The following is a 25993-nucleotide window of genomic DNA, read 5'->3' on the forward strand; positions in this document are numbered from 1 at the left end:
TTGATTCTTCCAGTTCCTGGAAGTCAGATGGAATTGTCCCTTCCTCACAATGGCTGTGTTTTCACAGCCTTGTAGAGCCAGGACCTTTTTATGCCAGTGTCTCCTAGGAATAAAATCAGATTTGGTGATTAAATATTCTGTTATATTAGGAAGGAATTCTTCCCTGTGAGGGTGAGGAGGCCCTGGAGTAGATTTCCCAGAGAATCTGTGCTGCCCCATCCCTGGAAGCATCCAAGGCCAGGTTGGATGGAGCTCTGAGTGAAAATTGTCCCTGCCTGTGAAAATAGGGTTGGAACAAGATGATCTTTAAGTTCCAACCCAAACCATTCTGTGCATGTCCTGCCTCAGATTTGCACACTGTTCAGCAATTCCCAGAGCAGAATCCTCCCTGCAGAGGAAAGCAGGAGTGCTGGTGCAGGTTTTGCCCATCAGGGGCATTTGCTGCAGCTCTGCAGGATTGTCTGACTCTCTGCTCAGGGTGGGAGCTCCCCAGGACAGGGGGGAATCCCCACAGGGAAGCTCAGAGCCCCCCTCCCCTCTCCAACCCTTGGCACCTCTTCCTCCAGACCTCTCCTGCTCAGCTTGAGGAGGGTGCCTGAGAGCTGTGTGACAATTTAACTTCTCAAACTGGTAAATATTTGTTAAACCAGGCAGTTCTGGTTTTCCTTTAAGGATGTGGCTTGCAGAGCAGCCCCACAGCCTTCTCCTCCCCACCCCAAAAACCACCTCTGCAATGTCAAAAATTGCAGCTGACGTCTGTTAATCACGGCTCAGATGAGATGGAGCCTAATAAATAACCACAAATGAGCCTCTTCCTCACTGAGGAGTTGTCTCCACGCCCTGGGCTCCTCTGAATGCGATGACATTTTATTTTAATTTCCATGTAGCTCCAGTGGCAAGTGATTTCTCACCCCTTTCTCCACCCCACGCCGCCAACCCAGCCACCACAGAGCCTGTGCCTCTTATCACACATAACCAAATATGGCAGCTTTAACCAGGGCTGTCATTTTTCTCAATTTCACTGCTTGTGATACAATCAAGGCTGGATTTCTGACACGGGGGCTCTAACAGGCTTCCTGACTCACAGGCTGCTGAGAGAAAAGGCTTGGTTGGTTTTATTAAGTGCCCATTCTGCCCAGCCAGGGGGATGTGGGGATGGCAGGAGGAGGATGAGGAGCCCTGAGCAGTCCCTGGTTTTGGCAGGGGGCTGGAATCAGGTGCTCAGGGTTGTTCCCGCAGGGAGGGATAAATCAGGATTATTTGTGTTCTGCAAATCTTTTGCCTCTGTAGCAGGGAGTGAGGGACTAGAGATGATTCTGATTCCTCAGCCCTGAAAGTCTTTGCCTTCAAAATGAGGAAATGGAGTTTGGGAAAGTGCACAGCAATAACTGAGTTTAGACTAAGTGAGCTGAGGCTAAAAGTGTTTTGAGTTGATTGCTGCAGAGGACACGAAATGGGAAGGATGGACAGAAAAGCTCCTTCATTCCAGCCAGAGGAGGCTTGAGAGAGGCTGAGAGGAGCTGAGCCCCCTCCTGACAGCTCTGCCTGCAAGAATCCCTCCCCACTGCTGGCCCCAGGACCAGAGAATGCATTTGCTGGTTATGAACCCTGTGGTGACTCCAAATTAGGCTCAAGATTAAGATTCAGAGCAGCCAGTGCGGGGCTTTTATTGACTCCAGAGGAAAAGGAGGGATCTGGATCTGCCCCTAGAGCAGATGTGGTTATCCTGGGATGTGCCCTGCACTTTTACTGAGCACTCATCAACATTTCTGCCTCTCCAGGCTGGGTTTTTTGCTTCCCCTCAGACTTCCAGAGGCAGAAGAGAGTTCTCTGTGCTCCTTTTTTTAGGGAAAACACTTGTAAGAAGTGACATGGATGGGGCTGACTAGGTTCCCTCCAGACTGTGTGTGCAGGGCAGGGAGTGCTGCAAACAACAAATCCAGGGCTGTCCTCTCCTTCCCAAATGTCCCCCTTGTCCAAGCTCTTCACTCACCAGTATCTTCCCAGAAAACTGCTGCTCACTGGCTGAAAAAAAAGAAGATTTCCAAGAACAACTTAGGAGGAGGGTAAATTAATCTCTCCCACTTCTATCTGAGGATTTGCAGGAGGCCTTCATCAATTATTGGACATTTTGAACATATCTATTCCAGGAAAAATAGCTCTTCCAATTAACAAAGCTCTATTGGGACTGCCTAAAAATATCTGACAGACTCCAGATATTGTCATTCCCATCTTCAAAACAGACAGATAAGAGAGAGTTTGTGCCCTCCGTGGGAACAGAATATCTTTATTCTTACCCACAACTGTGAATGAAAAGAATATGTCCCAGCAGCCTGGAAATGACTGGAGCTGAAAAGAACCAGAACTACTACAACTGTAAAGTCACAGGAGAGATTCACTGCCAAGCTGGAGATTTAAAGCTTTCAATGCAATTTCCTTAATGAGAGTAATTTATTGACAAACTGCCCCAGAAATATAAAGAAGAAATCGAGCCCTTAATTGCAGAAAGGAACTTTGTCACTTTGTCATCTCGCAGGGGGAGGCTCAGCCAAGGCTCTGCCAGGCCCTGAGAGTTCCCTGCCAGCTCTGGGATGCCAGGGAGGATCATTCCCTGCCCTGCCTGGAATGAGGAGCTCCAGCTTGCTCAGCAGCCTGTGCCCTTCACACCTTGCTGCATCCCCATGGCCTCATTTCATCCTTGAGTGTGCAAACACCTGCAGGTATCAAGAGTTATTGAGCCAGTTTAGCTCCTGAGGAAGAAGTGAACCAGGGTGTGAGGGTGCAATGGTTTTGGAATCAAAACCAGAGAAAGACTCCAAGTCAGAAGAACAATTTAATAGGAAAAAAGAGAAAAATAAAATACATGCAATAGTACAAAAGAAAAATCACTGACAGAGTCAGAATAGAACCTGACACCCTGCTAGTTCAGGTGGTGATAGCAGTCTGGATGAAGTGATCTTGTTGAAGCAGTGATCCTGTAGAAATCCTGGCAGTGATCCTGGCAGCTCTTGTTCTCTGGAATCCAGTGGAAAGAAGGTTCCTTGGTGTCCAAAATGTCAGTTTTTATCTGGGTAGGAAAGGCTTGGCTCCTCCCCTGGCTGGAGCATCTCCCAGTGGGATGATGGAATTTTATCAGTCATGCCCTGGGACTCACTGGCCATTAACAGGAGATATCTCCTGGAGGGAGGATGGGCTGTGGGAAGATAAAGATGATTGCCCAGCTGTTTAACAGCTACCCATTAACAGAGGATATCTCCCACAGGGATAAGAATCACTGCCCCACATGGTTTCAGCAGATGGTGATAGAATATAAACTTTGGGCACATCTTTACATTGTAACCTAGGAGAGAGGGGCATCCAGGAGAGCCATGAAGGGGAGAGCTCTGGCAGTGGCACCCTCTGGCAGTGGCACCCTTTGGCAATGGGCACCCTCTGGCAGTGGCACCCTTTGGCTGGCCCCTCTGGATGGGATCAGAGGGAACACACCGTGGCACCTGCAGGGCTGGGAGCTGCTCTGGCCTCCCTGGATTAGGGAGAGGAGCTCCAGCACGGTGAGCAGAGGGTTTTCCTGGAAATGAGGGGATGCTGCTTCCTGCAGTTTCTGTGGCTCTGAAAGCCCCTGAACACAGCAGCAAGTGACCAAAAAATTGGGAAAGGACACAAAGAATGTGGTGACTTCCACTGTTTGTGCTTCACTTCTTTATAGGAGATAACCTGGAACAGGAGAGAGACATTGCTTTAAAGAGAGACTCTGGAATTAAACCCAGGAGAACCTGAACCTTTCTTTGGGAATTGACTTAAAATTGATCTGAGAACCTCAGCCTTTTATTGGGAATTTACTCAAAATTAATCTGAGAATCTGAACTTTTCCTTGGGAATTGACTCAAAATTAATCTGAGAACCTGAACTTTTCCTTGGGAATTGACTCAAAATTAATCTGAGAATCTGAATTTTTCTTTGGGAATTGACTTAATCTGAGAACCTGAACTTTTCTTTGGGAATTGACTTAATCTGAGAATGGATGCTGAACCACTGGTCCTCAACTCATCCATTTGCTAAAAGCCTTAACAAACCAGATTCTCTAAAAATGTTCATCCCAGGATGTTTTGGAAGGGAGCTCAAAGACCCTTTAGTTCCAACCCCCCACCACGGGCAGGGACAGTGCAGATCCCAAAATCTCATCCTGCAGGATACAGGCACAGGTTGTTGTGTTGTGCTGGGTTTTTCCTTCATGCAGGGTTTGCTGGGGAAGGTTCCTGACACTTTACAGGTTCCCAGATGGTCACTGGAGCTGAGGATTTCACAAGCTCCTGGATATTTTTAGCAGAGGAAAATTTTTGTGCAACAACTGTTGCCTTTTCTAGCAACAGCTCAAATCTCCAGGAGAACTGCTGAGACCTTGTGAAATTCAGGTTTTGCATAACATTCAGTAGTAAAACAGCGAGGTTTGGATGGAAATGGAATTTAAAATGCTGGTCTAAGTCTGGAGAAGAAAAAAAGAAAAAGCCTTTGCAAAGCTTTGACTCGTGGGAAGCTCCCCAGTTACAGGTGCTTGGGGAAGCTGTGGAGCTTTTTTAGGGATGCCAGGACTGAATTTGTGGTTTGGGACAGAAAATACAGAGTTCTGTGAGCCAGGGGATTGTGTCCCTTGTCCCTGTGGTAACTTGGATGTGCTTGAGCTGCTCTTTCCTGTCAGAGGAGCTGCATCCACAGAGCTGGTGGTGACAGGAGAAATCCACTTAAAATGGGAGGTGTTTGGCATTTGAGAAACTTCTCCAAAAATTTTATCTCCCCCTTTGCACAAATTTTGTGATATTTGACAATTTTCTGGTGGTGATAGAATCCTTGTGAAAGTTTAAAATGCTCTGAAGATCAACCTGCTTTTCCTAGCAATGAAGCCTTATTTTTTTTCAAGGAAAGGTGGATTGCTGAGGAAAAAAAACCCAGGAAATTCTGACGCATCCTGGAGATAAAAATATACTGTTCCCTGAGATAAAATAATCATTTTATTGGGGTTTTTGTGAAAGAAGAAACATTTCAAGGCCAGAGAGAGAAAAGTTTTAAGTTTTGAAAACATCTATTTTTATTCCTTTTGCATCACAAATATACTTCCCACCCTGTGAGCTCAGGTGGAGCCCCTTCTGCCCATTAAGTGTGGGGTGGACAAGGATGGGGGGGGACCCCTCTCAAGGGTGAGAGTGCTGCAGACCCTGCCAGGGAGGAGACAGAATGCTTTGATTCCCTCATTTTTTCTCTCAGCTCACCTCTTTCTTTGCCTGGAGGAACTGAAATGGGGAGAAAAACAGATTTAGGGGATGAATCCAGTGGGGAGATGCTGTGGGACTCGGTCATTTGTTGGGTTGCTGTCACTTGTTTGCCCTGCAAGGCTGTTCCAAAGCCTGGTTTATTCCTTTTCTCCCATTTATTCCCCTTCCCCTTTTTATCCCCCTTTTTCCTTTTTATTCCTCTTTTTCCTCTTTATTCCCCCTTCTCCCATTTATCCTCTTTGCCCTATTTTTCCCCTTTCTCCCATTTATTCCCCTCCTCCTTTTTATCCCCCTTTCTCCTTTTTATTCCCTTTTCTCCTTTTTATTCTACTTTATCCCATTTATCCTCCTTCTCCCATTTATCCTTCTTCTTTTTATTCCTCTTTCTCCCATTTATTTCACTTCTCCCATTTGCCCCCTTTGCCCCATTTATCCCCTGCTCCTGTTTATCCCCCTTCTCCCATATATTTCCCTTTCTCCTACTGATTCTCTTGCCCCATTTATCCCCTTTGCCTCATTCCTCCCATTTGTTCCCCTTCTCCCATTTATCCCCCTTCTCCCATTTATCCTCTTTGTCCCATTTATCCCCTTTCTCCGATTTATCCCCTTTTTTCCATTGATTCCCTTTGCCCCATTTATCCCATCTCTCCTGTTTAACCCCTTTCTCCCATTTATTTCCCTTCTCCCATTTATCCTCCTTGCCCCATTTATCCACTTCTCTCCCATTTATCCCCCTTCTCCTGTTTATCCCCCTTCCCCTTTTTATTCCCCTTTCTCCCCTTTGTCCGCTTTGCCCCATTTATCCCCTTTCCCTTATTTCTCCCATTTATTTCCCTTTCTCCCATTTATCCCCTTTCCTGTATTTCTCCCATTTATCCCCCTTCTCCCTTTTTTTTTCCTTTCTCCCATTTATCCCCTTTCTCCCATTTATCCCCTTTCTCCCATTTATCCCCTTTCTCCCATTTTTTCCCCTTTCTCCCATTTATCCCCCTTCTCCCATTTATTTCCCTTTCTCCCATTTATCCCCTTTCCTGTATTTCTCCCATTTTTTCCCCTTTCTCCCATTTATCCCCCTTCTCCCATTTACTTCCCTTTCTCCCATTTATCCCCTTTCCCGTATTTCTCCCATTTATCCCCCTTCTCCCCTTTATTTCCCTTTCTCCCATTTATTTCCCTTTCTCCCATTTATCCCCTTTGCCCCATTTTCCCCCTTTTCCCATCTATCCATTCCCTGCTGTGCCCCCAGGGCAGGTGCGTTCCCTCGCGCCCTTCCACAACTCTGGAATTTTCACCTCTCCAAACCCAACCAGCTCGAACTCCCCCTTTGTTTTCCCTCCCCAGGGCCGCAGACCCGGCTACTTCTCCTTCCTGGACCCCTTTTCTCCCGGCGTCTGGCTCTTCATGCTGCTCGCCTACCTGGCTGTGAGCTGCGTCCTGTTCCTGGTGGCTCGGTAATGTCGCGGTGCCTTTCCCTTCCTCGCGGTGCCACCTAGTGTCACTGGCAGAGCCGCGGAGAGGGGACACCCAGGGGGACACGGGGACATCCTCTGCCCCCCAGCTCAGCGGGATGGGCTGGCCAGAAGCGTCCCAGCCCTCTGCCAGCTGGGGACGGAGGTTTGTCACCGTGTCCCCGCCCGTCATGCCCTGGTTCAGGATGTGTTTGGCCACAGTGGTGCCCAGAGCTGGGTGGGAGAAGGTTTTGGAGAAGGTTTTGGTGCTGTTTAAATGCTCCCTGCAGGTGTTTTTTGTGCCCCTTTTCCCGAGCAGGAAAGGCTGTTAGGAACCTGCAAATCCATTTTGAGGTGTCAACACGAATTCCACCAGTGATGTCTGGTTCCCCTGGCCCTGTGCAACCCAGTTTGTGGAGGAAAGGAAAGTTCATTAATATCTTTGAGCAGCTGATGTGCAGAGCCTCTCTTGGCAGCTCTCAGCTCTATTCCCCTATGACTAATTTAAATCAGCCTTAACCTGGTTGAGTGCTCACCTGGCCCCCATCGAGGCCCAGGGTCTGGGCTCCAGTGCTGCTCTCCTGCCCTCCCAACACCCCTGGGGAGGGGCTGCTGCAGGCAGAGAGGAGCTGTGTCCTGCCACTGTGTGCCAGAGACTGCTCAGGGCTCCGTGGCTCTTTTGGGACCCCTCAATGCCCAACTCTCATTACACAAATTGGTACTGTGCTGTCACTCGCTCCCTCAGCATGGCTAAAGTTGTCATCCTGACAGGGCTTTAATGGCTCTTGGAATGCTGTTACAGCCTGAGAAACACAGGTCTGGAGAAACCATTGAATTATGCAGAGCTGGTGCTTCTTTAGCCCCTTCCTCATGTTTTAAATATGACCCTCCAAAAAGGTGCCTTTACCCAGCTCCCCACTGGAGAGGGAGCTTTGGCTGCTGCTCCCTGCCTTGCTCAGCAGGAAGGAGCTTTTGACCCTGTGAGCTGCAGACTCTCCCAGAGCACTGGGGTTTGCTGTCAGTGCTTGATTCACCATGGAAAGTCTGCAGGAAATAACCTCCTCCTGCTCCTGGCACCACAGTGAGAGAGGAGATGCAGGGATGAAAATAACCCCCTCGTTTTGGCTAAATACAGTGTGAGCTGGCACAGCCCTGCAGCTGTTTTGGCAATAGCCCCAAAATGACCCTCCCAGGCCCCAGCTTTCTAAGCTAGAGCAATGTGATGAAGTGCAGCACATGAATTAGCAGATTTTCTTAGTAACCAGGGAACTGGGGACTGGAAACAGCAAAAGAGAGAGAGAGGTGCAGTGACAGTGACAGGCTGTCAGATATTTCCCATTCCCACCTCTGTCCTGTCCCTGAAGGATGGGATGCTTTGAAACACCAGCACTCAGCTTCCAACTCCACCTCAGACCTTCTCAGAGCAGCCCTTTGCACCAACACAGTTTTTCTTGATGGTTTAATGCAGTCAGGGCTCACACACTTCGCTTTTGAACTTCCCATCAGTGCTCGTGCTCCAGCAGGGAGCACAGCCGAAGATGTTTGATTTCTACTTCCCATCAAGTCCGTGCACATCTGGAGCTCCTGCTGTGGTGTGAATCTACACACAGGGCTGCAGGATGCACTCAGAGCTGCCCAGAGCAGAGCCTCTCAAAAGTTTTTGCAAATCTTTACAAGAAAGCCCCTGGCTCCTGAGTCTTAGAGCAAACGTTTCACGCAGCTCTGAGCCCTGGGCATCAACTGACAGCAAAGCATTTCCTCCTCAGAAAATTCTGCCTTTAGCAGAGCTGGAGCTTCACAGCTTTTCTCTCTCTTTTTTGTTTTTTTAAAGTGTCCCATTTCCCAGCGCATTCCCTGAGCTCCTTCTCTCATCCTTTCAGGCTGACTCCCTACGAGTGGTACAGCCCCCACCCCTGCTCCCAAGGCCGATGCAACCTGCTGGTGAACCAGTACTCGCTGGGGAACTCGCTGTGGTTCCCGGTGGGGGGGTTCATGCAGCAGGGCTCCACCATCGCCCCCCAGGCTCTGTCCACGCGCTGCGTCAGCGGAGTCTGGTAAGGAGGGAGCCCTTCCCTCTGGAACCTTCCTCTGCAGGAGGAATTTCTTCATGGAAAGAGTTGGGGGACATCGGGAGGGGCTGCCCAGGGAGCTGGTGGAGGTGTTCAAGGATGGATGTGGGTGACAAGGTGGGGATTGATGGTTTTGGGGGGATTTTGCAGCCTTGGTGATTCTGATTCTGAGAGGCAAAGGGTGGGGGTGGAGAGCAGATTTTGTAAGAGCTGGTGGTGGATGGTGGTCAGGACAAACTCAGGCACTCTCTATATATATTCTGGTGTTGAAGTTTGCAGTTTATTACATCAGGCATGAGTGAAAAGGGCTCAGCTGGGAGCTGCCAGATGCTGCTCAAACAGGCCCAGAGGAGTGAGATAACAAAGGGGGTGAAAGCAAGGATGAGGGGTGCAGGGACAAGAGCAAGGGAGCGAGAGGGTGTAGTCTGAGGGTGTAAGAGCAAGAGTGTGGTCTCCTTTTACAAAGTCTTAAATCTCCTTCTATGTTGAATATTCTACTCTTTCACTAACCAATCCAGTACAAGATACAAATTCTCTAACATTCACATACAACCTGTAGGAATTGCTACATTACCATGTTTTACTGCTTTCTTATCTCTAAACCTTATCTTGGACCCTTCCTGTCATGCCAGGAGGGGGTCTCTGCTGGCTCTTTGGTATGTTTGCAGCAACTGGCATTATCTTAACCAAGGGAGAAGGCTTCAGGCATCCACATTGCTGCTCTCCAGCCACTCAGTCCAACACTGCTTTCACTTCAATCTCACCTACAGTTTCTATATCTTAGCACCTTTTGCTAGGCAATCATATCCATAGGGCATTCCTATTTCTTCCTGCCCTACAGATTTCTTGAGGGAAAGCACATCTTCTGTTCCCCCTCCCTAGGTGGGCGTTCACCTTGATCATCATCTCATCCTACACGGCCAACCTGGCGGCGTTCCTGACCGTGCAGCGCATGGACGTCCCCATCGAGTCCGTGGATGACCTTGCTGACCAGACCACCATCGAGTATGGCACCATCCACGGCGGCTCCAGCATGACCTTCTTCCAAGTAAACCTCCTTCTCTGGCTGCCTGGGGGGCAGGGGGTGCACAGGTCAGATTTGGGTGTCCCCTCAGCCTCTGCTGTGCCCGTGTCACTCTGGAGAGATCCCTGCACATGAATGGTGGGAGAGGCGTGGTGGAGGATGCAGAAGGGAATTTGACATGCAAGTCAAATTTTCACGGGCCTCCACATGGTTACAGCTTTTATTTGAGAGTCTTTCAGGTGGGATAAGCAAAGAAACATTTGCACATCCCAGGCAGGCTCACAGAAGTCAAAGTGCTGGAGCCTGTGTGAGGTCAGTGGCACTGAAATAAGTCAAGTGTATGCAAAGTTATGTGGGCCATTTAGCCCAATTTAATTTTTATCTTCTCTGCTCTGCTCAGAAGGGAAATAAATGAGTGAATCTTTTCTGCAGCACTCTGAATGCACAAAGAACTGCTTGAGGATTATTTATTTATTTATTACTTGTTGAAATTCCAAAAGGAGAGGGAGCTTGTGCTCACTGTTTCTCCCCACTCTGAGTCTGAACTGAATTTGGAAGGCTGGAAAATCTCTGGAGTCAGCCTGAGCTTTTCAGCCCAACTTTATGCTCTTCAGGGGTATGGAAAAGAGCTACTCTTAAGCCAAACTTTACATCTAAAATGAGATGAGCAGAGCCTAAGTGAGTGAAGTGGTTGTATAGGAGGGCTCACTTGAGGAAAGCTTTCAAGTTTAAACCCTTGGCTGTGTCTGCATTGCCTGGCAGTGAGGAAATCAGAGAGGAAATTAGGAAAAGAGGGTTTTGTGGTGCTTTAAGCTGTGCTGGCATCCATTTGCCTCTGGTGTAAGGATGGGGAGGTTAAAGTAGTGCTGGGTAGCTGCCTCCATCCCCCCTCCCTTCCTGGGTGCATGAAGGAATGTTTGTCCCCTCCTGAGGCACCTTGTCCTGGCAGTGCTTCCCCTGACAGTCACACAGTTTAAGGTTTAAAAATGCAGTGAATCAGGACCAAACCCCCCTCTGCTCATCTGTCTCCTGCCCAAGTGGCTGCACCCAGAGGACAGAGCTGGACAGATGAGGACAGGAACTGGGTCAGCAGCAAATTCCCCCAGGCTCTCCAGCATCGCTGGCCAGCCACAGAAAAAGAGCCCTTGACAGGATGAAACTGCTGGTGTAGAGCAGGGTGTGTTTGTATTCAGTCTTTGTGCAAGCAGGTTTCACTCTCTGCCCAGCACAGGCAAGAGAAATTAACCATTCTCAGCTTTCTTTTCATCAGACCAAGGTGGTTCAGCCACCAGCAAACTCTGAGGATTTGGGGCTGGCTGAGCTTTAGTTTATTGTAATCAATGACAAAAAGCCCAGTTCTTTTCAGCAAGCACTTTAACTTGCTTCACAGGGGGATGAACCAAATCTGGATTATTTTCTGAATAAAATTTGTGAGTGACAATCCCCAGAGAGCTTTTGTGCTGCCCCCAGCCCTCGGTGCCCTCCTCAGGGTGCTGGAGCCTGGCTCTGACACTGCAGAACTGTGGGACAACGTTTGAGGGATGGTCAGTACGGTGTGAGCTCTTCAGGGAGCACCCAGAGGTTTTCAATCAACCAAGAAGGAGCTATTTCTTCTGTCTTTGTGTGGTTTTGATACGTTGTTACTGAGATTATGATTTTTTTCTAAAATTGAATGTAGACAAAGAGTTTCTCCAGATGCTGTTGGAATTGGGGCGTTTCATGCTCAGCTTTTCCAGCAAACTCCCGACATGTTTGGGATATGTTTGATGCCTCTTTGAGACAAACAAAGATGAGACATCAAAATCCTTCCTGAATCTGAATCCTGATTTGACTTTTCTCTCCACTGTGGCCCTTCCGCAGCGGCGCCTGATTTGGGGGTTTAATTTTATATCTCTAATTTGCCCCAAATCTCCTCGCTGAGCCGTGGTTGCCTCTCCTGCCTGCAGAACTCCCGCTACCAGACGTACCAGCGGATGTGGAACTACATGTACTCCAAGCAGCCCAGCGTCTTCGTGAAGAGCACGGAGGAGGGGATCGCGCGCGTGCTGAACTCCAACTACGCCTTCCTGCTGGAGTCCACCATGAACGAGTATTATCGGCAGCGCAATTGCAACCTCACGCAGGTCGGGGGCCTTCTGGACACCAAGGGCTACGGGATTGGCATGCCCGTCGGTAGGCAGTGAAGAACAATTCTAGTCCTTCTCAGCTGTCGGCAGAGGAGCGTTCCAAAGGCTGCGCCGGCTCTAAAAGCCAACGTTGCATCTCACGGCTCTGCCCAGGGTCCTTGTGATTTCTTACCTGAGACCCTGCTCTGGTCCAGAGCCACGTGAGACGCGACCGCGGCTCTTTCAATAATTCGTGTGAAAGATGTCTCAAAAATTGCTGCTTGTTTTCTGCATACCTGCTCTTTGCTGACTGTTTCCTTCTCCAACCAGTGTTTGTGCATCGTTTTGTGCTCCTTGTTTTAATCCCAGAAGTGATGTCAAAGTAATGCTGTGGCAACTCTGGTAGTTTTTAGCAGGAATGTCTTAACAGCTGGCGGTTCTTGAAACTGCAGGCCAGAGAGTTGGGCGATTCAGGGACTATCTCAGCTCATCATCAGGTTTAACAAATGCAGGGGTTTTGTCTTTCAAATGTATGAGCTCACAAGAGAACATCACCACTAAATAAGGGTTTAGTCATTGTTATTCCAAACGATCCGCTGATCTTTTGGACAGCCTGGAAGCCTTGTCCTGACCTTTAAGCCCTGGCATTTAGCAACACAAAGTTGAGGTGGATTACATAAGGCCCCCTTCACACAAACAGCCACTCTAGTTTAGGGAACATGGGTAAGCTTGTAAAGTCACAGCAACCTGATCAAAGTGAGTACAAATCCCTACCTTCAGGGCTAAATTTGTTCTGACATTGTCTTGTTAAACAGTGAAACCATAGCAGATAAGAGGAGCAGAAAGCTGCTGGCTGGGACAATAGTGCTGAGTTACTGGGAGAAGAACAGTCTTTCCCATGGCCCTTCCTCGGGATCTCTGGTGGCAGACAAGGATTTCTTGTACCAGACAAGGATCTCTGGAGCAGACACTGGGACTGCAGCAGAACTCCATGCCCAGCACAGGACTGAGCTCCCCCAACATGGACACTTTGGCTTCCATGATCCTTGGGCTCCTTCCAACTCAGGATTTCTGTCCTGTGACCAGTTTGTGGAAAGGAGCATTAGAACAAGGTTGAGTTGGAGGTGGAATGACAAGAGAGGGACCTCCATGGTCTGCAGGAGCAGGATACTGAGCTGCTCATTCAAAAACCAAAGCTCCCCTTGTCATGGACCTGCTCCAGTGGCCTGTGTGGCTCCTGGTGGCCAGGCAAAGTCACCTTCCACAAGTGACATTAACCAGGTGACATTCCCAGCGGGTGGCTGCAGCTTTCCATGGCTTGCACGGACTGGCAGCCCCTCCAAGCCACCCAGGGAGGAGCTGTGCTAGCTGGGCACGCTGGGGGGGGGGCGAGAGGCGAGGATGATGATGATGATGATGATGATGATGATGATGATGATGATGATGGGGAGGAAGGCGGGGCCCTACCACGTCCCTCTCGGCGTTGCAGGCTCCGTGTTCCGCGACGAGTTCGACCTGGCCATCCTCCAGCTGCAGGAGAACAACCGCCTGGAAATCCTGAAGCGCAAGTGGTGGGAAGGAGGGAAGTGCCCCAAAGAGGAGGACCACAGAGCCAAAGGTGAGCCCTGCACCCCCAGGGGACCAGGCACACAAACATCCTGGCCAGAGGTGATGGATGAACACCCAGCTGCCAGGTTTTCTGCCTGGGAATCATTTTTTCCCCTTCTCCTGACCTGAGATTCCTTCCTTCACAATTCAAGGAGAAAGCCAAACAGCTCTGCTGTGCCTCACGCTGTGTGTTTTTGCCTGGGGCAGAGATAGCGGGAACAACCAAATGACAAATATTGGAGGCATATGGAGGGTAAATTAGCTTCTAATGAATGTCTGGGAAAATGGATGGCTGAAGGGATCAGACCAAAATCCTGGGTTCCTTGAAGAGAGATGGATCTCCACCACAGGCCCGCTGGTTAATGGCTCCAAGTGAAAGCGTCTTTTAAACAGCCAGGGGAAGGGACACAAGGACTTTATTAGTACATTTGTAAACTGAGGAGCAAATTCTTTTGGGTAATGCTATGCAAATTGCCATAAAAGCCACCACATTAGGCTGATGTCCCAGCGTGAGAGCAGTTGCCAGCTTAACACAGTTGCTGCATTTTTTAGTTTTGGCAGCCACCCTTTCCTCAGCAAGTGTTTTCTGCGAGGCCAGCGGGCCCCCCAGTTAAAAGCACAGCCTTGTGACCTTTGTGAGAGCAGAGAAAAGAGCCAAGCCAGCTCTGGGAAGCTCTTTTGGGGTTTTGGCCTTGCAGCAGGTGTAGGTGTGTGTGTGTCTGTGCAGTTCCTGCTGGGACCCCACAGGGCTGGGAGGTGATGCTCACTTTTGGGCAGTGCTGCTCTAAAGACAGCCCCATCTATTTATCTGCAGGCTGAAGGTGTAAGACATCAGGTTGTTGCTATTAAAGGACTTACTTTTGAAGGTGGAAGGGTCTTTTTCTCCGTGGATTGTGCCAAAAGCAACTCTAAGGTGGAATCTAGGCTGGGGACTGTTTTGAGATGGCTTTGGAAGGGGCAAGCTGAGCTGTTTCTGCCACTACCCAGCACAATGTGTGACCCTGGGCAAGTTTTTGTGATGATTTGTTCTCTATGCCATGGCTCACTCCCTCAGTTTGGGAGATGAGGAAGGCTACAACTGTATGGAAAAAGGAAATTTCTCTCAGTGAGCTTGGATGTCTGAGGTGGCACCCAGACAGAATGAAAGGAGCATGCAGAGAGAGGTACAAACCCTAAATTCACCTTGTGAACTGCTGGGAGGAGGGGATGGCCTTTACCTTTGTGTCTGAATTGTGATTCTGGGCTGGTTTTTTTGCCTTGCCATTGCTGTGGAAGCACCTCTGGAAAAGTCTCTGATTTACAGACTCCCTGCTTTGCTCTGGGGGTGGTGCCAAAAGAATGACGGAGGAGGAGGCAGAAATGTGACCTGCTAGGTTTTAGAACAAAACAGGTCAGCGATTTACAAGGATTTTGGTGAGGTTTTATGTCTAAAAGCCACGCCAAGATCAAGTCAATAAATCATCGGTTCTTACACTTTGATTTAATGCTACAGGAGGGAGAGGAAGATTTTTATAGATGTTCTTGTTAAGTAATGGCCTCACACAGCCAGCCCAGGGCACAGCACATGTTTTTTAGTAATCAATCCAATCTGGAACCCAAACCAAGCACAGGAGAGAGGAACCAAATCCCAGGACAGCAAATGTTGAGGTTGGCTCATCTCACAGGCAGTGGAGGCGCAGTTTTGGGGACCAGGGCTGAGGTGGCAGTGAAGTGATGGCCTCAGCACATGGAAAGCTCAGGTTTTTAGGGGTGGATTTTCCTGCAGCTGCTGAAGTTTCTGGGATGCAGGCTGGGTAGGCATGGTGGTCATCCCACAGGAAGCGAGTTGTCAAAGGGAGGTGGGATGAGCTGTCCATGGAAGGGAGTGTTTCCTCCTCATGGCCTGGGGTGCTGGGCAGAGACACCCAACCCACAGCCAGGTACCCCTGGAGGCAGGAACCCCATTTTGTCACCCTGCAGTGCGACACAGCATCCTGCTCTTGTTCAGAGCTCTCCTTCCCCACTGCAGCTGGAATCATTTTCCAGCAGCACTTTGTGGTGCATTCCAAGGAGCTTTTCCTGGTGCCAGCTTCCTATAAAGCCCTTCCCTGTCTCCTTTATCTCTGCTCCTTTAGCAACCTCCTCTTCCTTTTCAAGTTCAAATCTTGGTGAATAATTTGCAGGGGTTAATGTCCCCCATTGATCCTGCTTTTTTCCCCACCTGTTTTCGGCTTGTCCACAAATTGCTTTGTGCTTCCTTCCAACATTCTGGCTGTTTATCTGCAAAATCATCATTTCTGAGAAGGCATCTTCGATCCTGCAGTTATTGCAAGTCACTCACTTGGGCCATCTGAGTCATGCAGGGAGCTATTAATAGGACACTGCAGGCTCGGTGGTTTTGGTCCCTGGCTGGGCATCTACAATGCCAACAAAACAGCAAAACCTGGGGCTTCTGTGCAGTGATACTTGAGATTTATGATGTCTCTGCCTCTCCAGAGTGTCTCTCCTGCTTTATTTTAGGCTTGGGAATGGAGAACATTGGTGGAATCTTCGTGGTGCTCATCTGTGGATTAATCGTAGCAATTTTTATGGCAATGCTGGAATTTTTGTGGAGCCTTCGACACTCTGACCAGTCGGAGGTAGGAGCTGGGAGTGTCCTGAGGGGACAGGGTGTGTTTATTGCTGTCTGTGGGGTGTCCTAGAGCCAGGCTGAGGAGCAATCCCAGCCAGAACACCTCAAACACAGGAGCAGGCTTGGTTCTTTGGGCAGGGCGTAAAATCCACGAGTTCCTTGTGCACTCCTGCTCAGAGCAAGGCTGCAGAGACGCTCCAAAGGTTTTCAAAGGGATCAAAGATGTGAACAACATCCAGGCACTTTCCTGGAGATGGGATTTCTGCCTGCAGCAGGTTTGGATCTTGTGCTGATCTGGGAATGAAGAACACGGGGGGGTCTCTGATGAGAGCTGGAGTGGGTTAAATCAAGTGTAGATGTCTGAGAGTTGATGTTGAAGACCAGCAGCACCGAGTCCATAAAAATTGGTGTAAGAATCATACAGATTCTTAGAATGGCCTGGGTTGAAAGGGACCTTAAAGCACATCCAGCTACACTCCTGCCATGCTCAGGGACACCTCCCATCACCCCAGGCCACTGCAGAGCCCCTGGGGGACTCACCTGGCTCAGGTGAGCAGGCCAGCCCTGTTCACCTGATTTACCAAAATGAGAGTATTGGTCTAATACCAATACTGAACTGTGAAGGACAAAAGACTCTCTAACAATTTAAAGTTACAAAGTGTATGTGTATTCAGCACTGGGTAACCCTCTAATACACACTGCAAAATCACAGGTGATCACAAAGTCTATTTATTGGCAAAGGATTCAGACAAATACATATTCATAATAACAGCCCCTCCCATCCCCCGCTTCCTATGGTAATTAGCTTGAATAGCTATTAAGCATTGATTGACTTCTTAAATTAAATCTGGGTCATTTTCATGGGAAGGGGTCTTAAAAGGAGGAAGTAAGGCGAGTCTTCCTCACTCTAAACTCTTGACCTTTGGGATAGTCCAATTTTTCAAAGTTTCTGGTTGCATTGTCTATGTTTCTTTGGGTCTGCTCACTAGTTTCATCTTTTCCCATTGTAAGCACAGCCGAGCAAACATAAAACGACGGACAAATAATTATTTAAATTCCAGATAGCTACTCCCTAAAACCCTAATTGTCTAAGATGAGCGTTCCGCTGGCCCGCAGGTGTCGGTGTGCCAGGAGATGGTGACGGAGCTGCGCAACATCATCCTGTGCAAGGACAGTTTCCACCCCCGCCGGCGGCGAGCGGGGGTGGCACGGACTCGCCCCGCCGCGCCCGAGGAGCGCCGAGCCCGCAGCACCACCACGCTCAGCAACGGCAAGCTGTGCAGCGGGGGCGAGCCGGACCCCCTGGCACAAAGACTGGCCCAGGAGGCCGCGCTGGTGGCCAGGGGCTGCACCCACATCCGCGTGTGCCCCGAGTGCCGCCGCTTCCAGGGGCTGCGGGCGCGGCCGGCCGCGGGGTCACCGGCGCGCAGCGAGGAGAGCCTGGACTGGGACAAGGCCACCAACAGCAGCGGGCCCGAGTAGCGCCAGGCCTGGCCCAGGGGAGGGTCCTGTTCCATTTTACAGAACACGGACTTGTACAATGTCAACTCGTTTTTAAATCGATAGCGGTTAGCCGGCTTCTCCAGAGCGAGGTGGACTTTGGGTGGGCGCGACAGCGGGGGCTGGCTGCGGTCCCGGGGGCACTGGCGGGGCAGCAGGGGGTCCTCAGGCTGGTGGCTGTGCAGAGGTTGTCTCTGGGGAGGAGGGATGTGCTGGGTGGCTTTGCAGCAGGTTTTGCCCACGCTGGGGCACGAGGGGTTCTTGGAACTTCTCCCCCTTCAAGGTCAGGAGAAAGGACACTGGCGCTGCCTCCCCATCACTTCTGGGGGATGTTCTCCAAGGGCACCGGGTGGGACTTTTTATTTGCTGGGGCTGTGGGAAAAGAGGAGTCATTATTTTGGGTTTTTTTTGTTTCATTTGGGTATGTCAGGACCCAGTCTCCAAGGCACCAGGTGCTGAACTCTTCTTCCTTTTCAGAGTGGCAGGTGGGTTGAAGTGGAGAGGGAGGATGGGATGGGACATGCTCCCTGTGAGAAGCAGCATTTGCTGGAAATCCATCTGAGGAGTTGTTAAAATTACATATCTAGAGAAATATATCTATCCATAGATATATATATATATATATTAAAATGCCAAAAAGCAGCCAACAAACACAGTGAACTCAAAGAGGCCTTGAAACGCCTGGAATTTCAGGGGTTCTGTGTCTTTTCTTTCATTCTGGGGTTATCTTTTGCTTTTTTTTCCCTTTTCCTTTCTGTTCTTGGGATGGGGTGGGGGAAACCTGTTGAGGGAGGTGAGTGGGGAGCACTGGGGGAGGCTGCCCATCCCCACCAGCCCAGGGAGGAGGTGTTGGGTCCCCCAGAGTGTCCCTGGCTGTGCTCTGCACGTTCCTGAAGTGATTCTGTGCTCTGCCCCAGGCTCACGAGCTCCCCAAATCCGTGACCCCAAGGAGCACCCTCAATTTCCAGGGTGAATTCCAGCCACACAGCATTTGAGAAAAATCATTAGCCTGGGATCTCGTGTAAGGAAAATAGTGACTTCCCTAGAAACAGCAGCAGCTCACCCTCTGCTTGGTACAGATGTGGGGTTTACACTGGCAAATTTAATTTTCTGATTGAAAAAACAAATTCTATGCAATTTCTGGTCGTAAAAGGAAAGAGATGACAATGGAGAGGGGCAGGGGAGATAAAGCCTTGAGTGAAGGTACATCCTGTTCTTGAATTGTTTTCTTTTCTTTTTGTCTTGAATGTACTGAAATAAAAGATGTCCTTGTATAATCATGTTTTTTTTTTTTTTTTTCCTTCTCTGTTCAGAGTCAGGAAAGTTGGGAGGCAGTTTGAGGTCTGTCTGCTCAGGGAGAAACCCAGCAACTTGACAGGCAAGAGGTGCTTTGGCTGTTGCAGGTCTCTGCTGCCCAAGAGTGTCCACACCCCTGGTGTTGCTGTGATGTGTAGCTGAGTGGAAAACAGGAGTTAAAAAGCAAAGGTCAATTTAAAAAAAAGCCCAAATACCTGGTGATGAGGGAGGAGAGAACTCAGAACTGACAGCAGGGTGAGCAGGGATGCAGCTCCATCTTTTCTATACCTGGTGGTTGGAGTCCAGATGCCCAGGGGTGAATCCAGGATGATGCCAGCAGGGAATGGGGTTTGATCCAGGGTTATGGGTGCAGGAGGGTTGTTCTGATGATGCCAGCAGATGTTTCTGAGAATGCACAAGGAATGGGGTTTGATCCAGGGTTATGGGCACAGTAGGGTTGTTCTGTTGTCCCCAGCAGGGTGTGAAGGGAAGCTCTGCCTCCCAGTCACTGTAAAACAGGCAGCAAGGAGAGGATTTAGAGCTTGTTTTTTAGGATGTAGTATGAGATGTTCAGAGAGGTCCTTCCTGGCTTTCACATCTGTAAATGGCCAGGATGTTCCCCTCTCCCTGGCAGAGCCTGAGCAGTGAGATAAGCAAGGCTCCCCAAAAGCCGTGGGATGGAGAGGCAGATCCTCAGCTGAGGTAAGTCAGTAAAACTCCATTGAGCTCTGCAAGGAGCCAGGCTGGGCTTTCAGAGCCCTGACAGCAGCACTAGAGACATCTGAGAGTGCCTGTGTTGTGCTTAAAGGCCAACATGTTTCCACGAGCTGCAGAATATATTCATCAAAGGGAAGCTGCTTTTTAAAATTTATTTACAGATTAGCAGAAGAAAAGGCTCCATGAATCATTTAACAGACCTGATGTTTTTTTCACTGCTTCCCCGCATTGAATAAAGAGAAATCTTGACAGAGCCAGACATTATTCTGCATCTCCAAAGATCTTGCAGTCATCTCCTCAGACAGAGGATGTCAAGGAAAAAAATGATGAGAAACCACCTGGTTTCTGAGTGTCTGCTTTTTATCTCTCCTGTTAGTTTGCTCCACCCACATGGTATTTTATATCTGGGTCTGTATTTTAAGGAGATTTGTTTCATGTCCCTCTTGCCCTCCTCTCTTTTCATTGATTTTTTTTTTTTTCATTTTTTAATATTCAGAGGTTTTGTACTCAGAACAGAAATGGACCTCAGACAAGGAGGATAAAAGCTGCTGTCATTGAGATGACTTTTCTAATGTCCCTCTGTCCTGTATTTTCTGCTCCCTGGTAAATCCTTCCAGGTCCCACCCTGGAGGGAGCAGACAGCATTATGCATGTGCTGGGTTTGTGCTCACACACATTTGCATGCCCAGATGGGTTTACATCTCACATATTCCCTCTCTCCACAGGTTTTTTTTTTTTCCTTTCCTCTCATCTTTGAAACCTTTGTGGGGGCTCCTTTGCTCAGCCAGCCCCAATGCTAATGCAGTTCAAGATCTGGAGTAGTTTGCCTTGCAAAAGGCACTTTCCCAGTATTGCTGTCTCCTGATAAACCCCGGGTAATTCTAGTAAGATATCTCTGTGAATTCCACTGGGAGCCAAAGATTAGATCAATTAAAATGTAATACTGTGCTTTATCCCTCTAACCAGTGTGTTTGAGGCTCCTGCTGCCCTCTATTTCGGGCTCACATCTCTCCCTGCCCTGACAGCCAATTCTCCAGCCCTGGCTCAGTCAACAGCAGCCTGGCAGCTTCCTAACTAAAAGGCCTGGAATCTCTCCTCATGGGCTAAAACCCGTGTTTGTGTTGTTTTTTCCAGGCAGTTCCATTTTCACCTAATGATAAAAAGCTGTTTTTTCCCCAGAGGTTTCATGGGTGAAGGTATTACCGAGGTCTGGACTAACCTGGGGGCATTTCCTGAGCTGAGCTGTGTACATGAAATAGAAAAGGGTTGTTCTGTGAACACAAAACCTTGGGAAGAGAGATGCTGAGCTATAAATTATAGAACAGACACTAAGCCCTCAGTGGTCCTGAGACAGGAATCTTTTTAACCATTCCACAGAAATCTTCCCTGCTTCTGCCCTTCTCCTCGAAGTCCAAGTGCCTCACCAGGTAAGTGACCCAAAAAAGTGGAGGAAGATCCACAGGGAACAGCTTTTTTTTTGCAGAGGTTTGGAGTTCTAGGAGTGTGAATCCCTGTGAACTGGCAGGGAACTGGGAACTGCAGCTGTGGGCACAGGGAAACTGGGATAGACACAGGAATGTGGGGAACTGGTTTGGGTAGTTCTTGGGTGATGGCTCTGAATGGCAAAAAAGAGACCTGTGGGTGAGAACTGTTCAGTGGAGGCTGGCTGGTTCCTAAGGAGGTTTCTAAGCTGGTTCCTAAGTCTCTGTAAGAACAAATAAGCAAAGATGGACTGGTTTGAGGTGAAGCTGCCACAACTTGGCTTTGACATGAGCCAAGCCTGGCATGAGCCATTAAAGCCCCTCCAACACTTCAGTTTCATTCAGCTCTGCAGTTAATTACCTGCAGGATGGGTGTTTCTTTTCTGCTTCACTTGTTCACCCAGTGAAGGTGGTGGAATTTCTTGCAGTGACTTTGGCTAGAGAGGGGAGAGCAGCAGTGGCCATCAGGAGGAGAGTGAGGCACCACTCCAGGGCAAGGGAAACAGCCCCAGTGTGGGCAGAATCAGGCAGAAAGAACTGCAAACTGCCACCAGGAATGGTGAAAAGCAAGTCTGGGATCAGATGTGACACTTGCAAGGATCTAAGAGTGAGGGAACATCACATTTGCCTGGAGTGAGGGGCTGAACACAGCTCAGGGAAGAGCCCAGCCAGCCCAAACCTGCAGAACAGAGCATAAAGCACCCACAGTTCCAGAAACCCCATTAGGGTCTGATGGCCACTAACTGATTGAAAAGACAGAGCTGAACTCTTCTGGGCACAAAGTGGCTCTCATGAATTCAGTGTAAATGGGCTCCCCTGGAACCTGACACCACACTGGGAAAATCAGCCCTGTATCAGGACAATGGGCAGGTTTATGCATCCTTCAGGGAGGGATTTTTCCCCTCCAAGGGGGGAATCTGCTGTGCTCCAGGTGAGTTATGAGTCTGGTTGGTGGCAGGGCTGCAGCATTTCATGCCAGGGAGGATTCCAGCTGGAGGGTGAGGATGTGCAGCTGCCCTGGCTGGGGGGACATGTGGCACTGCATCACCAGCACAGAGTGAGGGCCCTGCTGGGGCCAGAGCAGCAGGAAAATGAAGGGAGCTTAATTAACAAAGGCTTTCTCCTCTGCTGTGTTGAGGTCTGCAGTTATCAGGGTAGCTGGCAGTGCTCAAAGACTGAAATGACAGTAGTTGGCTGTAAAAGAGATAACTGTCAGATTAGCTGGGACATATCTCCACTGAGGTTTTCTATATCATACCTATCTTGAAGCATCTCCATGTATCAAAGGGACTAGTTGGCCATTTGCCTCTCCAAAGTACCCTTTCCACTGTGATAAATAAGGCTCTGTTACAGGGGAAAGGCCTAACATTTCTTGTGCCTTGACTCAAGCTGGTTTGGAGCAGTGTTTTTTGGGCTTTGATCAATGTGTGGAGACGAATCCTTGCTGTTGTTTTCAGTGCTTGATGTATTGAGTTTAGGGTGCAAGGGACAGAAAATGTCTGTTGGGGTGTAAAGGCAGGGAGAAGAGATATTTCTGCCAGGTTTTCCACTGGATAAGTGGGATTTTCACTGACATTGGTGAGGAAAAGGCAGTTTAAATACATGGTTTTTCAAACATCTTCCATTTTTCCCTGTATCACTGAATCCCAGTTGGTTTTGGTTGGAAGAGACCTCAAAGGGCCTTGTTCCATCCCTTTTCCATGGGCAGGGATGCTCTGCCTTCCAAGCCCCAGTCCCTTTGCTGTTCATCCCCAAATACTTTTCCTCATGTTGCTAAATCCCAAAAAAAAGGTCTCAGCCTGCCTTTTGCCTGAACTCCCAGGGAATGTTCCTGAACAGAGTCCTCTGGCTTTCCAGCTCTAGCTGAGCTGAGATTTAAAGCAATTTCCTTTCAAAGCCAGAAATGAACACAAATGAGAGGAAAGAACCAGGGGAAGGAAAGAAGAAAGACCTTTTTATTCCCAGACGAGTGCTGAGATGTCTGAGCTGCAAGCCTCAAACTGATTGTTCTTCCAGAGTCCACAGCAAAAGCTCCTGAGTGCTCCTGAGCACAGCCAGGCAGGAGGCTCTGATTGCTGCTGGCTGAGCTAAACTGGAGCAAGGAGGTGAACACACAGCCCCTGGTTTTATTGAACCACTGCTCAGCCACAGCAGCCTCAGCTGAAATGAAGGTCATGATGTGGTGGGGAGCCAGACGTGAGCAGAAAGCACCAAATGTGCTCTGAGGTCCTGGGAGCCAGACTGCTCTCTGTGAGGAAGGTTTGTCTGCTGGCCATTTCTGATGGCCCTGGGTCAAATGGATGGTATTTCTGTTTGGAGCTGGGCCTTGAGTAGGAAACAGGAGTTTTGTCAGGGAGTGTCTCTGAGGAGGAAGTCTGCTGGTTTAGAGGTAATTTTTTACTCTGACCAACCTATTTCGTTCCAATTCCTCCATGTGAACACTGTATTTCAAGGGGACATCACTATTTTGGAGTGAAACCCACTGCTTTTAGATTTGTTTTGGGCAAGGTCGTGGTCCCCAGGGAGCTGTCAGAAAGCAGCAGCAAGGATGGCAACACTGGGTGACAAAAATGCCACCGAGCCATACAGGGAGCAGAGAAGCTGCTGTCACAGCAGCCCGTGCTCTGTGCTTTGCTCAGGGCTATTTCTGAGCTGTTTTCTGCTGTGTCCCAGCAGCGAGGACAGAAGCAGAACTATCCCTGCACCAGTTTGCTGATCCATGACACACTGGGCTGTGTCTGCATCCCTTTCCTGCTTGGACTTTCTTGCCAGTGAGATAAGGGTGAAGCCTTGCCAGGCAGAGGAGGATGGGGCAGGGCTGGAGGCCACAAACACTCACTCTTGATTCACCAGCAGTGCTTCTTGGGGCTTTGGCAATGTCACATTTGCCACCACTCTCTAAAATGGGGATGACTTGAGTATTTCCCAGTCTCACCCTGTTTGCTAAATACCCTGTCAGAGAATAGAAGTGGAGGGAAATCTTGGATTAATGTGTAGGACTGGCAAGGTTTATGCAGTTCCTGTTTGCACAGGGCTCTAAGAGCGGGTGGAGATTTGCCAAGTGTTTGCCAACATTAATGGTTAATTATTATGGATTCTGGCAGCCCACAGACACAGCCAGCATCGTTCTCCAAGTGGGATCCAGACCTGTAATGGAGTTGTTGCACACAGAAGATGGGAAGAGACAGCTTTTAGCCCTGTTCTGTCCTGTTCTCCCAGCCAAAGCCCCATTCCAAAATCAGACAGCAGTGGCACCTCTCTGTGTCATCAGAGCTACAAATCCAGGACATTTGGCAGAGGGAGGCTCAGCCTTTTCTGTGTCTGGGCTCATTTGTGTCTGCTGGTGGCCTTTTTGTCAGAGTGAACAGGATGGAAATTGTGTTCTGAGATGAGATGTGTCTGGAGCAGGTGGGTGCCACGCCAGACACAGATCCAGGGCTGGCTGGAGAAGGGCTCTGAGCATGATCTGTGCCCAGGCTGGGTCAGCCAGTGCCTGCCTGTGCTGTGGCACTTCCAAGGGATCACAGGAGAGGACAGATCAGATCACACAGAGTTTGGGGGTCTCCCAAGCACAGCAGGGCAGCTGCATCCTGCACTGAGAGCCTGGAGGGTCCCCACAGTGACGGAGGGGTGACAGCAGCCAGCTGAGCGAGTGGAGCCCCGAGTGGGGGAGATTTGATTTGCCAGACTTCATTTGCAGCAGTACCATTGCAGTACCTGAGAAAGCTGCCTTTATCTAATAGTAACCACCCAGAAAATGAAATCAACTGCATAAAAGGCTCAAGGCCCATTTGGTCCTCTGAGCATGCCTAGCAATTGCCAAATTATGAAAATGCAATAGATCTCGAGACTCCACCGGCGCTGATTTATTTCTGATTTCTCCATTTGAACACACAGCCTCAATTTCTGAAGCTGAGAGCTGCATTGTCCCAATCTTTGGGCCACTGATAATATTTGAGAATTATGGCCATGGAGAAATGTTTGCTCTAAAAGGTAACTTCAAGGTGCATTAGTCTCAGATAATTGACAGAGACTGAAGAAGTGATTTGGGAAGCATTTATGTGGAACCAAAGATCCCAATGAACAGTTACCTTAAATTAATGGTGTAGCGAGGAGCAGCTTGCACTTGATCAGCTGGCACTGGTGCTAAATGAAGTCAGGCTCTAAAGTTATTAGCAAAATATCTATGAAACAGCTCTGCTGTGGATTTATGAGCTTGCTTGAGTCTTTAGGGGCTGAATCTGCAGTGTGCTCAGCATTCCCTGGCTTGGGAGGGAGCAGGGAATGCTCAGCATCCACCAGGATTGGGCTCTCCTGGAGCTCAGGTCAGGCTAGCAGGGCTCACACCTTTAACTCCCTGCTTAATCCCCAGAAGGAATGAAAGGTCTTCTCTCCACACTTAGTAAATCTCCAATTTTATTTCTCATTATTAAATCATGGAATTGGCCATAAATGTTTAAATTAAGTGAAAGGAGGAGAGATTTGTGAGAAAATTGAAGCCTCTTTGAGGAATTGAAGAATAATCTCCAAGGATGAAGAAAGTTGCATTTGCCAGACCCAAAAGTGAAAGGATCAAAAAGCTACAGAAAAGAAATAGAAAATTGCATGGTTTAAATCCTCTCCCCCGCCCTCCCCTAAAACCTCTGCTGTTTTTAATATAGGCAGAAGCATTCTGATAAGCAGCACAGTCTAAAGATGCTCCTTCCTCTGCTGCTGCCTTTATCTCTGTGTGTGACCCAGCAAAGTTTGGTGACCTTGGTGTCCCCAAGTGTGACAGTGACACTCCTGCTCTGTGAGCAGTGAGACCTTTTGAACATTATTAGTGTGAGCTAGGAATTAATTGGGTTTAGATGCCTCACTCTGGCTG

The 25993-nt window shown here is 49.0% G+C and overlaps 1 protein-coding gene across 1 annotated transcript in view; it reads left to right on the forward strand.

Annotated features, from left to right (window-relative positions):
• GRIK4 (glutamate ionotropic receptor kainate type subunit 4) overlaps nucleotides 1–18900 on the forward strand; it is a 187805-nt gene extending 168905 nt beyond the window's left edge. Inside the window, exons 14-20 of the mRNA XM_056509786.1 lie at nucleotides 6609–6718; nucleotides 8596–8769; nucleotides 9667–9832; nucleotides 11755–11980; nucleotides 13403–13531; nucleotides 16021–16139; nucleotides 17249–18900. Coding sequence (XP_056365761.1) covers nucleotides 6609–6718; nucleotides 8596–8769; nucleotides 9667–9832; nucleotides 11755–11980; nucleotides 13403–13531; nucleotides 16021–16139; nucleotides 17249–17614 — 1290 coding nt within the window. The 3' untranslated portion in view covers nucleotides 17615–18900. The remainder of the gene's footprint in view (nucleotides 1–6608; nucleotides 6719–8595; nucleotides 8770–9666; nucleotides 9833–11754; nucleotides 11981–13402; nucleotides 13532–16020; nucleotides 16140–17248) is intronic.
• The last annotated feature ends 7093 nt before the right edge of the window (nucleotides 18901–25993 follow it).

This window comes from Oenanthe melanoleuca, chromosome 24, assembly GCF_029582105.1.
Source record: "Oenanthe melanoleuca isolate GR-GAL-2019-014 chromosome 24, OMel1.0, whole genome shotgun sequence".
NCBI classification, from domain to species: Eukaryota; Metazoa; Chordata; class Aves; order Passeriformes; family Muscicapidae; genus Oenanthe; species Oenanthe melanoleuca.